At 39.1% G+C, this 14,241-nt stretch overlaps 1 protein-coding gene across 10 annotated transcripts in view; it reads right to left on the minus strand.

The window, feature by feature from the left end:
• Positions 1 to 14,241, minus strand: part of utrn (utrophin) — a 194,496-nt gene that overhangs the window by 69,787 nt on the left and 110,468 nt on the right. For 9 of the 10 annotated variants that reach the window (XM_026199164.1, XM_026199166.1, XM_026199167.1 and 6 more), the window contains 2 exons: positions 8,091 to 8,263; positions 5,917 to 6,073 (listed from right to left, as the gene is read on the minus strand). In XM_026199164.1, coding sequence (XP_026054949.1) covers positions 5,917 to 6,073; positions 8,091 to 8,263 — 330 coding nt within the window. Of the gene's footprint in view, positions 1 to 5,916; positions 6,074 to 8,090; positions 8,264 to 10,743; positions 11,636 to 14,241 lie in introns of those variants that run through there. The other variant, XM_026199172.1, reaches the window with a different exon arrangement.

Raw genomic sequence — 14,241 nt, forward strand, 5'->3', positions numbered from 1 at the left:
GAGACACAACTCCTGTCAGGTGACGAGACTGTCAGCGCTCAAGTATCTCTCTATTTCAACACAAAAGGATCTTCAGAGCCATTCTTATTAGTAATAGTGAGGTCATTCTTTCCTGTCTCAGGTTAGAGGAAGGTTTAAGGCTTTAATCTGTCTCTTATTTAACACTCGGAGGATCCAAGACCCAAACGATCAGAATAAATCACACAGACGTCGCCATTATTGAACAGAGCTCAGCCGGCAAAGTAACCGCAATCACTGCAAAAACGCTTTCCAACTTTTTTTAAGGTCATTACTTTTTTTTTTCTGTGTGCCTGGACTAAAAACCTTACAGTGATGTGACTAATGCAGCATGATAGTGCTTATATAAGAGCTCCATGAGAAATTAGGAACCATGCGCTTATAAATTTCAGTCTGTTCTTCACATTAAACTATTATATTGCTTCAGAGGACTTATGGACTACTTTATGATACTTTTATAGTGCTGTTCTGTCCTTTCTGGTCACTGAATGGAAAACAGCGGTACAGACATCTGACTAAATTTCTTTTATGTTCCACTGAAAGTTTTTAATGATATTTGGGCAAATGAGGACAACTGAAATTTGTGTTTGATTTATCCTATTAAAGTTTGATAAAAAGAGTGTCTGGTATCACATGAATCATTTGTCCTTGTAACGGTCACAAGCTTTACACATTTCAGCTTTTATCAGTAAAACTGAGAATAACACACACTCTCCCGCTCGCAGGACTTTCCAAAAAAACGGTGATTGATAGTTTTAATTATAGCAGCAATAAAGGAGGCTCTTCTATTGGATAATTAGATGTGTGATTAATAAACACTATTACTGAGACATAAGGCCGAGAGAAATTTAGAGCCACTGTCCTCAAGTACTCTTTATGGCCAATAATCAAACGAATGCTGTGGAGAAATCACATGGTTATGCTAATAGACACCCGCCACACAAAATCCCTCCAAAATCTTCTGACTGGTAGTGTAGAATGTATATATTTTAGTTGAAATATAAATAAACATACAAATAAACAAACAAACATAACCTAAAATACTCAAATAAACTTAAATAAATTACAATTAAATAAGAGCTGATAAATGAAAATGAAAGTCTTCAAGAATGTTTCCTTTTCTATTAAGCTCCTTATAGTTTCATGCCTTTGATGTCAAATTAAACTGTAAAAGTGTCAACCCTGTTACTGTTTAAAGGCATAATTACATCCCAGCCTATCATGCTTATTGATATGTTAAATAAGATATTTTAATTTAGCTGGAGATGGCACAATGCAGTTACCACTTAAATATTAAAAGTCAAACAAAAATGTACTTTACAAATCACCTTCTCAAAATGGACTCATTTCATTTAAAGGGCTCATTACACTCAATTAATCTTGGAATAAAGGTCATCCTGTGTCTCTTTAACTGGCTCAGTGTCTTTATCAGTGAAAGTTTTCAGACAGACAATGCGTTCGGCTCTTCTATGTCTCTCAGACCTCACACAAATTATTCATTTCCACTTCCATCTCGTGTTCTGGGGCGCTTTATCCTGGTCGCCCGGGTGGCACGGCACACTAATCAGCCGTGACGTGTTCAAAAGTCCTGCCGTTTTGTACCCACGCGGCTAAAGCTCTTACCAGGGCAGCCGGCTCAAAGACAATCTATTATAAGAGCCCAAAAAATAGATGAGGTGGAGAGAGACAGAGGGAGAGAAAGTCAAAATGGGGGGCAATCTTTCTCTTCGCTCCAGAGAATCATTAGTCAAACTGTCTGAGAAAGAGAGAGCGAGCATAACCAAACTGCCACAGCCTCGTTACGGTTTCAACCTTCCTGCCACCTTCCCATAATTCCCTGCGGTGTTTTGTCTGGTATCCCTGCATCATACAGCAGAAACACATAAAACACATACAAAATGCTCTTCTGGATCTGTGTATGTAAACTTTTAAAGACTTATATGTGACCCCGGGTCAGTCAAACACTGATTAAAATGTGTTCGGGTAAAGGTAAGAAACGTGTAAACGCTCTGATTGTGCAGCTCAGGACTGCTATTATCTTGATTACTGTCATTATCACACAGGTGGTTAATGACACATTTGGTCATTTGTAAGGTGAGTGACACACTGTACACATACACTATATGACACATGATTACAATATAAAGACCCAATATAATCATTTAGCTGAGGAGCATAAACACCTCCTGCCCAAATAACTCAGCTCTCCGTGCCCACCTCCGTCTGTCAGTGGATCAACAGCTTCCTGACAGACAGGCAGCAGCTAGTGAGGCTGGGAAAATACACATCCAGCACCCGTACAATCAGCACCGGAGCTCCCCAGGGCTGTGTCCTCTCCCCACTGCTTTTCTCCCTGTACACTAATGATTGCACGTCCTAGGACCCTTCTGTCAAGCTCCTGAAATTTGCAGACGACACCACACTCATCGGCCTCATTCAGGACGGTGACAAGTCTGCTTACAGACAGGAGGTTAAAGAGCTGGCTGTCTGGTCCACTCTCAACAACCTGGAGCTTAACACCCTCAAAACAGTGGAGATGATCATGTAAGAAACCCCCCTGCTCTCCCCCCATTCACCATCATGAACAGCACAGTCAACCAGGTTCCTGGGAACCACTATCTCTCAGGACCTGAAGTAGGACATTCACATTGACTCCATCGTGAAAAAGGCCGATCAGAGGTTGTACTTCGCCATCTGAGGAAGTTTAACCTGCCACAGGAGCTACTGAAACAGTTCTACTCCGCCATCATTGAATCCATCATCTGCACTTCAGTAACTGTCTGGTTCAGCTCAGCTTCTAAATCTGACCTCAGAAGACTACAGAGGGTAGTCCGGACTGCTGAGCGAATCATCGGTTCAACCCTCCCATCTATTCAAGTACCGTACTTATCCAGAGTGAGCAAAAGGGCTGTCAAAATCACTCTGGACTAGGGCTGTCAAAAAAACTTTGAATTTCAAATATTCGTCGAAAATCCACATTCAAATACAAAAAAGTTGCATTAAAATTTTAGGTATCCGTCAAGGAGGTTGCTTTAAGGCCCACCCCGGGTAAACTTCACATTCCGAGTTTTGTTTCGTTTCACACACACACACACACACACACACACACACACACACACACACACACTCTTCCGCAAGCACTGCTTTGACAGCCGCACACCCCGTCAGCGTGCAGGCACTTTTTGAGACCCCGTGGACTGTTGCGTGGCTGTCCGCAAGCCCTCTTGATGACGAAATTACATAATGCGGATGGTGCGCGGATGCGAATGGTCAAATTATACTTTGGCCTTTATCAGTGGCACACGAGATGCAATGAGAATATAAGTGTCATTGCATTATAATGTTTTTGTTAACCTATACATTTGAAGCAACTAGATGCAGTGCTACTGCTATGTTCATTCAAAATATTGCGGAAAAATATAATGTGAAAAGAAAGATCTTGTTTACGTCAAAACTAAAACCAAACCATTCACACAGAACACACATTTCACTAATTTTCTAGAGAGGGACATCTTCTGTCACCGTTGCACTCGCATCTCGCACAACAGAGCAGCATGTTAAGAAAGCCATGTAAAATTAGGGTGGGTTAAATTTTTTTCAAAAACATATCTAGAGACTTTATGTTGGGTTTCTCCCCATCCCACTGCCTCTCATGTTTAAATGAAAAATGTACTCTGTGTGACTGGCCCTTTATATTAAAATATGCATGCACACATGATGGTGTTTTGTTTATAGTTCTTTAAGCTACTTAATTATAAATGGTTTATAAATATTATTTTAAAATTTATGCACTTTTTCACAGTCATATTTTCCTATGCTTTAAATAAACCTGCGTTAGTAATATTTTGCCCAATGCGCCCTCTTGTGGCCTCAGGAGAGAAGCCAAAAGCTTTTCTTCACCCTAACTGAAATTATGCATTTTAAATTCGAATATAATTTGAATTTGTATCATATTTATTTGCAGTTTTTTTTTTTTTTTTTGACAGCCCTACTCTGGAGCCCTCACATCCAGCACACTCCCTCTTTGAACCGTTGCCATCTGGTCGACGCTACAGAGCTCTGATAACCAGAACGACCAGACACAGGAACAGTTTCTTCCCTCAGGCAATCCATCTTATGAACAGCTGATAATAACTGTGGAACACAACGCTATTTACATTTATATACACATACACTTATTTATCTAACACACATACTTAGCGTACACTTAAATTTTTTGCACATAATATACCTGTACATACATAACTGCTCATTGTTATATACCTGCCATACATTGTCAATTTGTATATTGTCATTCCTTACCTACCTATTTCTATTTTTTTTGTATTTTTTATTCCTTATTGTGTTTTTTGTTCTGTCGCTGTCATTCTGTTGCACTGTGGAGCTTCTGTCACGAAAACAAACTTCTCGTATGTGTAAACATACCTGGCAATAAAGCTCATTCTGATTCTACAAGATTTCCTGAAGGAGAATCTGACAAGAGGCTGATGATAGGATGGAGAGGAGAGACAAATAAGACAAAATGAGACAGCGGATGAGACCAGAGAAGACAAAAGACAAGACAACAGTTGTTGAGGTGAGGAGAAGAGACAGGACTATAAAAAGAGGAAAGGAAACAAGATGGCCATGAGATGACATGAGACAAGACAAGAAAGAAAGAAGAGGCAAGTGAGAGACGAGACGAGAAGAGACATTATGATACAGGGTTTACAGAGACAAGATGAGACGAGAAAAACTAACGAGAGATGCAAGAAAAAAAGACTATTGTGGAGAGCATTCAAAAGAAGATGATTAAGAGAAAAAAGAAGACAGAAGACAAATGAGAACTGAACGATATAAGAGAGAGGAAAGACAAGACAGGACGAGACCAGTCAAACAGAGTAAAGAAGAGAAGACAAGATGGGAAAACAAAGAGACACAAAGTAGGACAAAAATTAGATGGGAAGAAATGAGAATGAGAAGAGAAAGGCACAATTTGAGATGAGAGAGAAGAAGAGACATTGAGAAGAGAAAGATCTAAGAGGAAAAAAAGGGTAACAAAATGAAGTGAGATGAGACGAGTGAACAGACATGTGGAAAAAAAAGAAAGAGTAATGAGACCACATTAAATGTAAGAGGAGACAAGCTAAGAAGAGACCAAAGATGAGAGAATGAAGAACATTAAGAGAAAAAGATAGGAGAAAAAGGTACAGCATGAGACGAGAAGAGAAAAAAGACAAAGTCAAGAAGAGACAGATGAGACGAGACGAGATGAGAATTAAATGTACAAATCAAATTAAATGTACAAACAACACAAAAACAGTTAATCTGTAATATATTTTTAGAACTTTTGTTATGACTGTAGGAGAGCACCACTGATATAATACTGACATCTCTAGGAAATAGTATTTTTCCTAATATTTAACCATTGACTATAGCCATTTAAAATTCATACTTTCCTTGTTTCCGTCAGCAAGTTGGAAATATACAGAAACTGAATGATGCTATCAAACTCTATTTTCTAAATTAAATATAGATTAATTCTTAAAGCTACACAATTTATTGATATCCTCTTTTTTTCTTTGATTAACAGACTTCACAGCAGCTGGGCTATTAGGTTATTTGGCTGCTATTAATGACGCAGATCTGACACACATCATATTTTCTCACAACTCTGTACCTTTTCTCATCCACTTCATGTCTTAAAGTCTCTACTAATGAACTGATGAGATGAATCTAGTGTGTTAGATGAGGGCTGCTCCAGAAAACATTTGAATGTAACTCATATAAAAGTGAGATAGGAGACAACTTGAGAAAAGAAAGATGAGAGAGGAGAGGAGACAATGGGAAACTAAAGATTTGAGAAAAAGATGAGACGGGATCTGATGAGAAGAAAGAGATTAGAAGAGCGTCTCTCACCGTGCAGTGGTTCTGCTGCTGCAGCACTGTGGGCACGTCTCCTCCGATGGGCATCTGTTTGTTCAGCTCCTCGTCCTTCACACTGATCCAGCGGCCCAGATCCTCCAGGCCTGACAGAAGCCGGCTCCAGCGCTCAGCACTGGCCTCCAGATGAGTCCTGCACACACATACACATCTCAATACTGAAGATGAGGTTCTCCCACAAACACAGGAAAACCTTCCAACAGAATGAGAACAACAGGTGAAGCTTTTTTATATACATATATGTTTGTGTGTGTACACATTTGCTATTAAAATAGATGTGGTAGAACTCTAAAATGTGTTTAGAAGCATGTACCCAAATAAAAAAAAAAGTACCCTGTGGATCATTAAAGGGGGGGTGAAATGCTATTTCATGCATACTGAGTTTTTTACACCTTTAAAGAGTTGGATTCCCATGCTAAACATGGACAAAGTTTCAAAAATTAAGTTGTACGTTTGAAGGAGTATTTCTGTTCCAAAAATACTCCTTCCGGTTTGTCACAAGTTTCGGAAAGTTTTTTTAGAGTATGACTCTGTGTGACGTTAGATGGAGCGGAATTTCCTTATATGGGTCCTGAGGCACTTCTGCCGGAAGAGCGCGCGCTCCGTATAGCAGAGCACTGAGAGCACAACAGACTTCACTGATCAGAGCGAGAGCGTCGCGAAATTTCACAAAAGGAGTGTGTTTTTGGTTGCCAGGGCAAGACAACCCTGCACAGATTACCAAAAGAGAAACAGCATTAAGGGACCAGTGGATGGAGTTTATTTTTACAGAGCATCAACGGAGTTGTGCAAGTGTTTTTGTTTGTTCCCTGCATTTCGAAGATGCTTGTTTTACAAACAAGGCCCAGTTTGACGCCGGATTTGCGTATCATTTATTTCTTAAGGATAATGCAATCCCAACGAAAAAGGGTCACGATCGTGTGTTGGAACCGCAGGCGGTGCGTAAAACTGCTTCAAATATCTCTGTGTTGTTAACTTAGCTATCGGCGCGTAAGCACATCAAGTAAACAACATGCGATGTTGTTATCAAACTGCACTTTCAACATGTAACGTTACAGCTTTAAAAAAAAAAAAAAAAAAAAAAAAAAAAAAAAGACGACAAAGTGGAACTTAGTAATTTTCCAAAACCGCTAAGCAAATATATACAGTTTCAGTACATACCACATAGAGAAGCCTTTGCTGATGCTACTCTTGTTAAATTTCAGCCTCTGGATCTGTGTCACAGCTTCCAGACTCGCTCAACACAAAATCCTAGCTCCGCCCACACGTCACGCCTCCAGCCGGTCGTGTTTTTCCGGGAAAAATCGGTACAGGCTATCTTTCTCTTATGAATATAATAAAACTAAAGACTTTTTGGAGTAAAGAAGGATGCAGTACTACTCTATAGGTACTCAAGATTAACAGGATATTGAGTGAAAACGAGCATTTCACCCCCCCTTTAAAACAAAAAATAAAAAAATATCAGGATTATATTTTATCAAAAAGTCTTCTGATAAAGAAATCCTGCACATTTCACAGTAGAGACACAGTGCTGTTGTGCATTCTTTAAAACTCACTGTTTTAGAGCATTCATGTTGAATAAGCAGTAAAGCACAGACATTTCAAAATAAAAGTCCCAGTGTATTGATAATTATACAGAAATATGCATAACTGTAATGAACAGATTATGCCAATATAGTTTATACAGTTTATAGCAGGCCTATAAATAATTGCAGAATCATGAAATACAGCTTGAAACAAAAATATTACGTGTATATTTATTAGTGTGCTTATTTTTTCAACTTAAAAACTCAAGCACTCATGGGCAAAAAGAAGTGTCAAGCCTTGGTGTGTGTGTGTGTGTGTGTGTGTGTGTATTAATGGATGCATCAGCAAGACTTGTAATTACACGTGTTCACGAATTAATCCCTAATTAGATTAGAACACAATTACACCATTTTCCTCTCTCTCACACACAGACACAGTCTCCTGTTTGTCCATTTTGGTTGGTTCTCACACACACACACACACACACACTCACACAGCTGCTCAAATTGACGGTAGAAGTGAAACACAGCTCCATCTGCCCTTACTAAGTGACATGTTTGATGGTTTTCAAGTGACCTCAACATTAAAGTGTTACTTGAGGTGTGTGTGTGTGTGTGACTGACCGTATATTGGCTGATTTGGCCTTCAGGTCGTTCCAGCGCTGGTTCATATCATCCAGTCTCTGTTGGAGGAAAACTGCTTCCTCTGAGCTCCCCAGAGCCTTCACCATCTTCATCTTATTCCCATCCACACTCCTGAAGACATCATTATGAGCCTCGATCTCCGCCTGGATGTCCTACACACACACAGAGAGAGAGAGACAGAAGAGACTGCTTTAATTGCACTGTTACCACCTTCATTATGTGGATTCGTTAAAGGAAAAGATAAACAAATCAACAAAGACAGGCAGAGACGTTTCCACACCGCTGAGAGGAAAACACACAATTAAAGCTGTCAGTCTGATACTGAACCCCACACACACACACACACACACACACACACACACAGCATACTGAACTGAAGATTAATCACACCCACGAAGACACTGAGCACATAATCTAGTCATTCACACCATCCAATAGAATTACTAGCTATGAACGAATACTTTATTTTGTTTACTTTTGTTTGCTTTAAGATAATTTATTATCTTAAGTCTAATAAGTCTATTTTTTGTCTAATTTTGGTTTATTTAGTTTCAGTAGAACTCAGAAGTCAGTTTTCATTCCTTATATAACACAGCATCACAATTTAACATTTATCAATCATAAACCTATGACAAAAACACAATTTATCAGCACTTACTGTACATGATGTTTAAAACCAAACTAACATCAAACTGTCTTTAAAATGTACTCATCACTACAGACCACTGCAGGATATCCTGTCTAATGTTACTCTGGATATTTATCAGACATCAACATCGATTGGATCAGCAGTTACTGTGACGGTTTTTTTTTCTAACAGAATAAACTGCTATATATATATATATATATATATATATATCTTTTTTTTTTTGTGAAAATAAAGCTTGCTGGAACTATTGCGACATGTAGAGGACAGTAGGAGGAGGTTTGGGTCTTTTCCAGTTAATTTGCAAAGTGAACTCTGCTACGTGACAAACTCTCTCTTTCTCTGTCACTCTTTTACACAATATCCACCAGAACAGCATTGAACACACACGACAGTGCTAACTGTAGGCTGCTGGAACACACACCACAGAGATTAGATAGTGTTATGATAGAATTGAATGTGAAAGACACAAGAACTGACTTCTTACACTCTAAGACACTTTCTTGGACTAACAGATCTTTTGGATATCGTATATCTGCATTACTACATACAGAATGTTCTCAAACAACAAAACAAAAATCTAAACAAAACAGACTGTCTGAAACAAAGCTGCCATCAAAAAAAAAAAAAAAAAAAAAAACTCTAAAACAAAAAACTAAACTTGAGAGAGAAAAAAAAAACTCAAACAAAGCAAATGTCTTTAACAAAACTTCATGGACCTCACAAACTTAGGAAAACGCAGCAAATACATCTTCATCAAAAGATGCTGTCTGGTTTGAGGTAAAGAAGACTATTTTTCCCAGATGAACAGCAACAACCGATGGCCAGAATAAACACAGTCAGTCAGCCAATCAGATCGGAGCTTGCCATTCTGGATGGTTATTGTCATTTTGACTGCTATTTGCATCAAGCGAGCAGCTGTATAATTCACATGACACATGAACACACAGATCCAGCAGACTGAAGCCTCAGCGCACTAGAAATCTCATTTCTGCTCTTCATCTCGTATAGTTCTTAATGAAATATTTAACTGTGATCAATTCAAGCACGAGCCCCACACACACACACACACACACACACTAAAACTCCCTCATCTGGCAGCCTGACCTATTAAACGAGGCAATAAAAAAGCTTTTCTCGTTAATAAAGTTAAATAATTGCTTCTAGATCATAAAGACTCCCCAGAGCTGTCGTTCAGCGTGCTCTAATTTAACCAAACTTACCCACAAACCCAAGGGAGAGACACAGGTTAAAGGAAAAAAACATGACATTTTCATGTTTGACCTTTCCTTGTTTGTTGGTGGAAGCATCCTCAATGACTAACACACACACACACACACACACACACACACACACACAGGTGGGAGATGCTCTGAAACCTCTCTTTCCTGAATGAGATATTGCACAGTTAGTGACTAACAGTACACGTCCTGCTGTAGCGTCCCCCTCCAGCGTCCGGAGCTTAAGTGTCTGGATCGAGGACAAAATTGGGACAGTTCACAGAACAGCCTTAATGGGACTTTCTTAACAGGTCAGGAAATGGTATATTGTTTCATTAAAAAATTATTTTGTGATAAACCCGTCATTGTGTCACTCAAAGCAATTTATAGCAGATGAAACTGTCCAGCGCGTTTAGTGAACTGTCCCAATCACAAACATGTTATTTTGTTTCTCATGCTTTAGTTTTGGTGGTTTAAGGAGAAGGTAGAAGATTTCATGGGTCTCCACACTGTGTTCTGGAGGGAAGAGACGAAAACTTTCAGCATCCTAGATAAACCTCCCAAGTGGAGATTCCCAAGCAAATTCTTTAGAGTAGATGTTCGATTTAAAGCTTTTGAGTATTTTACATCAGTGATGATCAAACGATCATATTTTAAAATTGAGTGTATATAAACACAATGTATGTACATCGTGTCATCCCTAATGATCTACAGATGTAGTCTCCAACCCCCTGATCCATTCCTCCACAATCAAATCTGGAAATACCTCCTCAAACTTCTGCAGCAACTCCTGCAAGCTGAAGTTCAGACCAATCATCATGATCTCCGTCTTCCTCTACCACGCTACATTCCACAATGCCACCGGCCGAGAGAAATCTGGCAACGGATCAGTCTCCTCTGGGGGTCCACACACACACATAACGCAGCTTATCATATGCAGGAACATCTGTGGAGAGCACACACACACGTCTGGCGGCGTGGAGCGGAGCCTGTGCCGAAGCTCTGCCGCTTTGTGCTGAGAGACGCATGCTCCAGAGTTGGATGAGTCTTGCCCAGTGTTTAGGATCTTCTGCAGGAGGCAGATTGAAGATAGTGTTAGGGATTCAACCAAATATCCAAATGTTGGTTCAGTGATCTGAAGATGATTTTCCCGCTTTACTTGTTCTCACTACGAGCACACATGGCTTTTTCGCTCTAGTCCAGACACACACAGAAAGCGTATTGTTCCTCCAGGTTCCTGTGACCCTCAGGCAAACGTTTGTGCTCAATTACTCGTGTCAAAGAGGCTCTGTGTGGACGGGCAGGGCAGGAGAGCAGCACGGCTGTCCGATTCGCTCTCTCTCGTGGAAAACACGCACTCAGAGTCAGAGAGCCAAGAAGAGCGCTGGAGGTCTGATCTTGAGGAGAACATCTCCACAACTAGGCATGTGGAAAGGCCAGAAGCAAGTCCGATTTTTTTCACAAGTCCAGCTTGATCTTCACATCAGCACTTGAAGAGCATCTGTTTAGATGGAGGTCTGAGATGAGGTTTTCTTTCGAGGTGTAAAGATCTCCACAAGCAGCTTGCAGAACTTTCCAGAACTTCCAAAAGTTGTCTTAAAAGTCTCTGGCTGGCCAGCTTTCCGCTTCTGTGGTCTACTCTGACTGCTGACTTTTCCCTGCTCTCTCTCTCTCTCTCTCTCTCCTGTCTTTCCCTCCAGTGGCAGCTGTTTATTATTTTATTCAGCATCCTCTGTTTCCCCTCCTCTTTCCCTCCATCCCACTCTAAACTAACACACACACCCACTTCCTGTTGGGCCCCACCATGAAAGAGAGCGAGCTCAGTGCCGAAAATGAAAAAAGAAGAACGTTGAACAAGAATGTAAAGGCGGGAAAGACAAACTTTTATGAAGTCCTGCAACAACTTCAGCATCTGTGAATATGTGAAGCTCTCACGAGCGAGAGAGAGATACTCAGTAAGCACGAGTGTGTGATCTAGAGAATCAGGTTTGCAGGGTCAAGTTTATGTACAAATATCTGACAAACTGATTTGAAAAGAGCTAATGCACATTCATTCTAAACAGTAGGCGATTAAAAGGACATGCTGAATTTGCTGACATCCAACATTTTAGCAACAGATTACACATTGTGATTTACAGCGATGCGTCTGACATTATTGCTAATATTGACCTTCGTGACAACAAACAGTCATTTTGTGTATATTGGGAATAGAGCATCCAATAATGCAACTAGTGTTGATTTCGTTAACGAGAATTACAATAAAAAAATGTTTGACTAAACAAAAACAGGACAAGGTTGACTAAATATGATACGTAACTAAAATTTACATTTGAGTAAGACTAAGACTACATTAAAAATGGCTGCTAAATAACTGTACGATTATACTGCTTTACGATTAATTAATAATAATCTTATTACTAAAATTTCAAGTTTTCACTGACTAAAACTACACTAAAATACTTCAGATTTTCCTTTACTAAAACTAAACTAAACTTTTAGCTGACTAAAACTTGACAAATTAAATAGGATAAGGTTGATTAAATATGATAACAAGATAACAACTAACAAGGAAAAATCTAAAACTGAAAAAAGATGACAAAATTAACACTAACTGCAATATTGCAGAAACTCACTATTGCAAGAAAACGCACGTCAATTAATGTGCTGATATTTATTACAGTGACATACAGTAGGTGGACAACCAAAGTGCCTACTACCCCTGTTAAATAAAAAATTACTTTATAATACAACATTATAACATCCTTAAAATCAAATCAAATTTATTTTTGGAAAGTTCATTTCAAAAATGTGAGATAGTCGTACAGACAGTACATGTTCATGAGACTTTATTCGCGTCGCAAATGCACACACAATTATTGGAGTTGCAACTTTTCACAACAATATGCATCAAAATACTGCAGATGTTGCAACATATTACAGCAACAAATTGCAGATATTGCAGCTTACAGCAGCAACATGTTTTGCAACACTGTAAACATTGTGATTTTTTGCAGCAATATACAGCCACTTACTGCAGATGTTGCAATGTATTACAGCAACACATTGCGCCTTATTGTAGCAGCACATTGTGATAGACATAGCAACTTATTGCAGTGATATGCAGCAACATAATGCATATATTGCAGGTATTATGCCTTACTGTAGCAAAATATATTACAACATTGTAGGCAGTACCTGTATGTTGCTGCATATGACTGCAATTTTGCAACTTCTTCCAGTAACATACAGTTTATAGCAACTTATAGCAGATATTGTGGCATATTGTGGATTGTCAAAGTTATCACATAACAACAGCTACAGAATGTATAGACAAATTGCAGCTATTGCAGCATATGTAGATATATTGCAGATATTGTGTTTTAAAGCATGGGCATACACTACTGCAAATTTTAGAACATATATTTTATAGATACATACAGTAATGCCACAGATACTGTAACATATTTTTTTGCAAATATAGAGACATGTTGTAGATATTGGAGCAAACACTGTAAAACACATCATCCAGATGATAGACGTCTCTGCGACGTGTGCTATCAGTGAAGTGCTCTTCTCTCAGATGTCTGGCTTGTGACTCACTCAAATACTCCACCAAATGTTCAATCGCTCCTCTCATATTTCTGTCTTTCACATTTTTGCTTTTTGTATTTGTCACCAATATCTCACTTTTCCTTTGGATATCAGCGCCTATTCCTTTCTCCACAGCACTCCGAGTTAACAGCCTTATTCAGAGTGTGTATGTGTGGGTGTGTGTGTGTGTGTGTGTGTTACACTTCCTTTGAAATTCATAACGTACATATGGGCATTTCTTGGCTTGTCTAAAAACATAAAGTCAGTGTGTCAGGGGCCATGTGGTCCGAACTTACTCGCGCGCAGCCTAAAGCAGCCGGGAGCAAAGACAGAAGACAATTCTGAATATTCATAAGCAAATCCCTTTGAAGTGCCTTTACTTCATTAGCGCATTTACATAATGAATATCCAGAGCGGCACGTTTGATGTGCACAAAGTCGCATGTGTGTAAACAAACCCTGCTGGATTACAATCAAATCAGGATATGAATACATGTAACACATAATAGTTCATGAGTTATTACATGAGAATGTTTGTTTATGCAAACAATAATAATGCATATGATTACAACAACTGAGAAACAGGCTGCAGTTAAAATAAACACACTCAGAAACACCAAAGCTCGAAACACTGGCTGGAGAATAATACCAACTCTGGTTAGAAACGGAAAGAG

The sequence above is a fragment of the Carassius auratus genome, chromosome 23 (genome assembly GCF_003368295.1).
Source record: "Carassius auratus strain Wakin chromosome 23, ASM336829v1, whole genome shotgun sequence".
In the NCBI taxonomy this organism is placed as follows: Eukaryota; Metazoa; Chordata; class Actinopteri; order Cypriniformes; family Cyprinidae; genus Carassius; species Carassius auratus.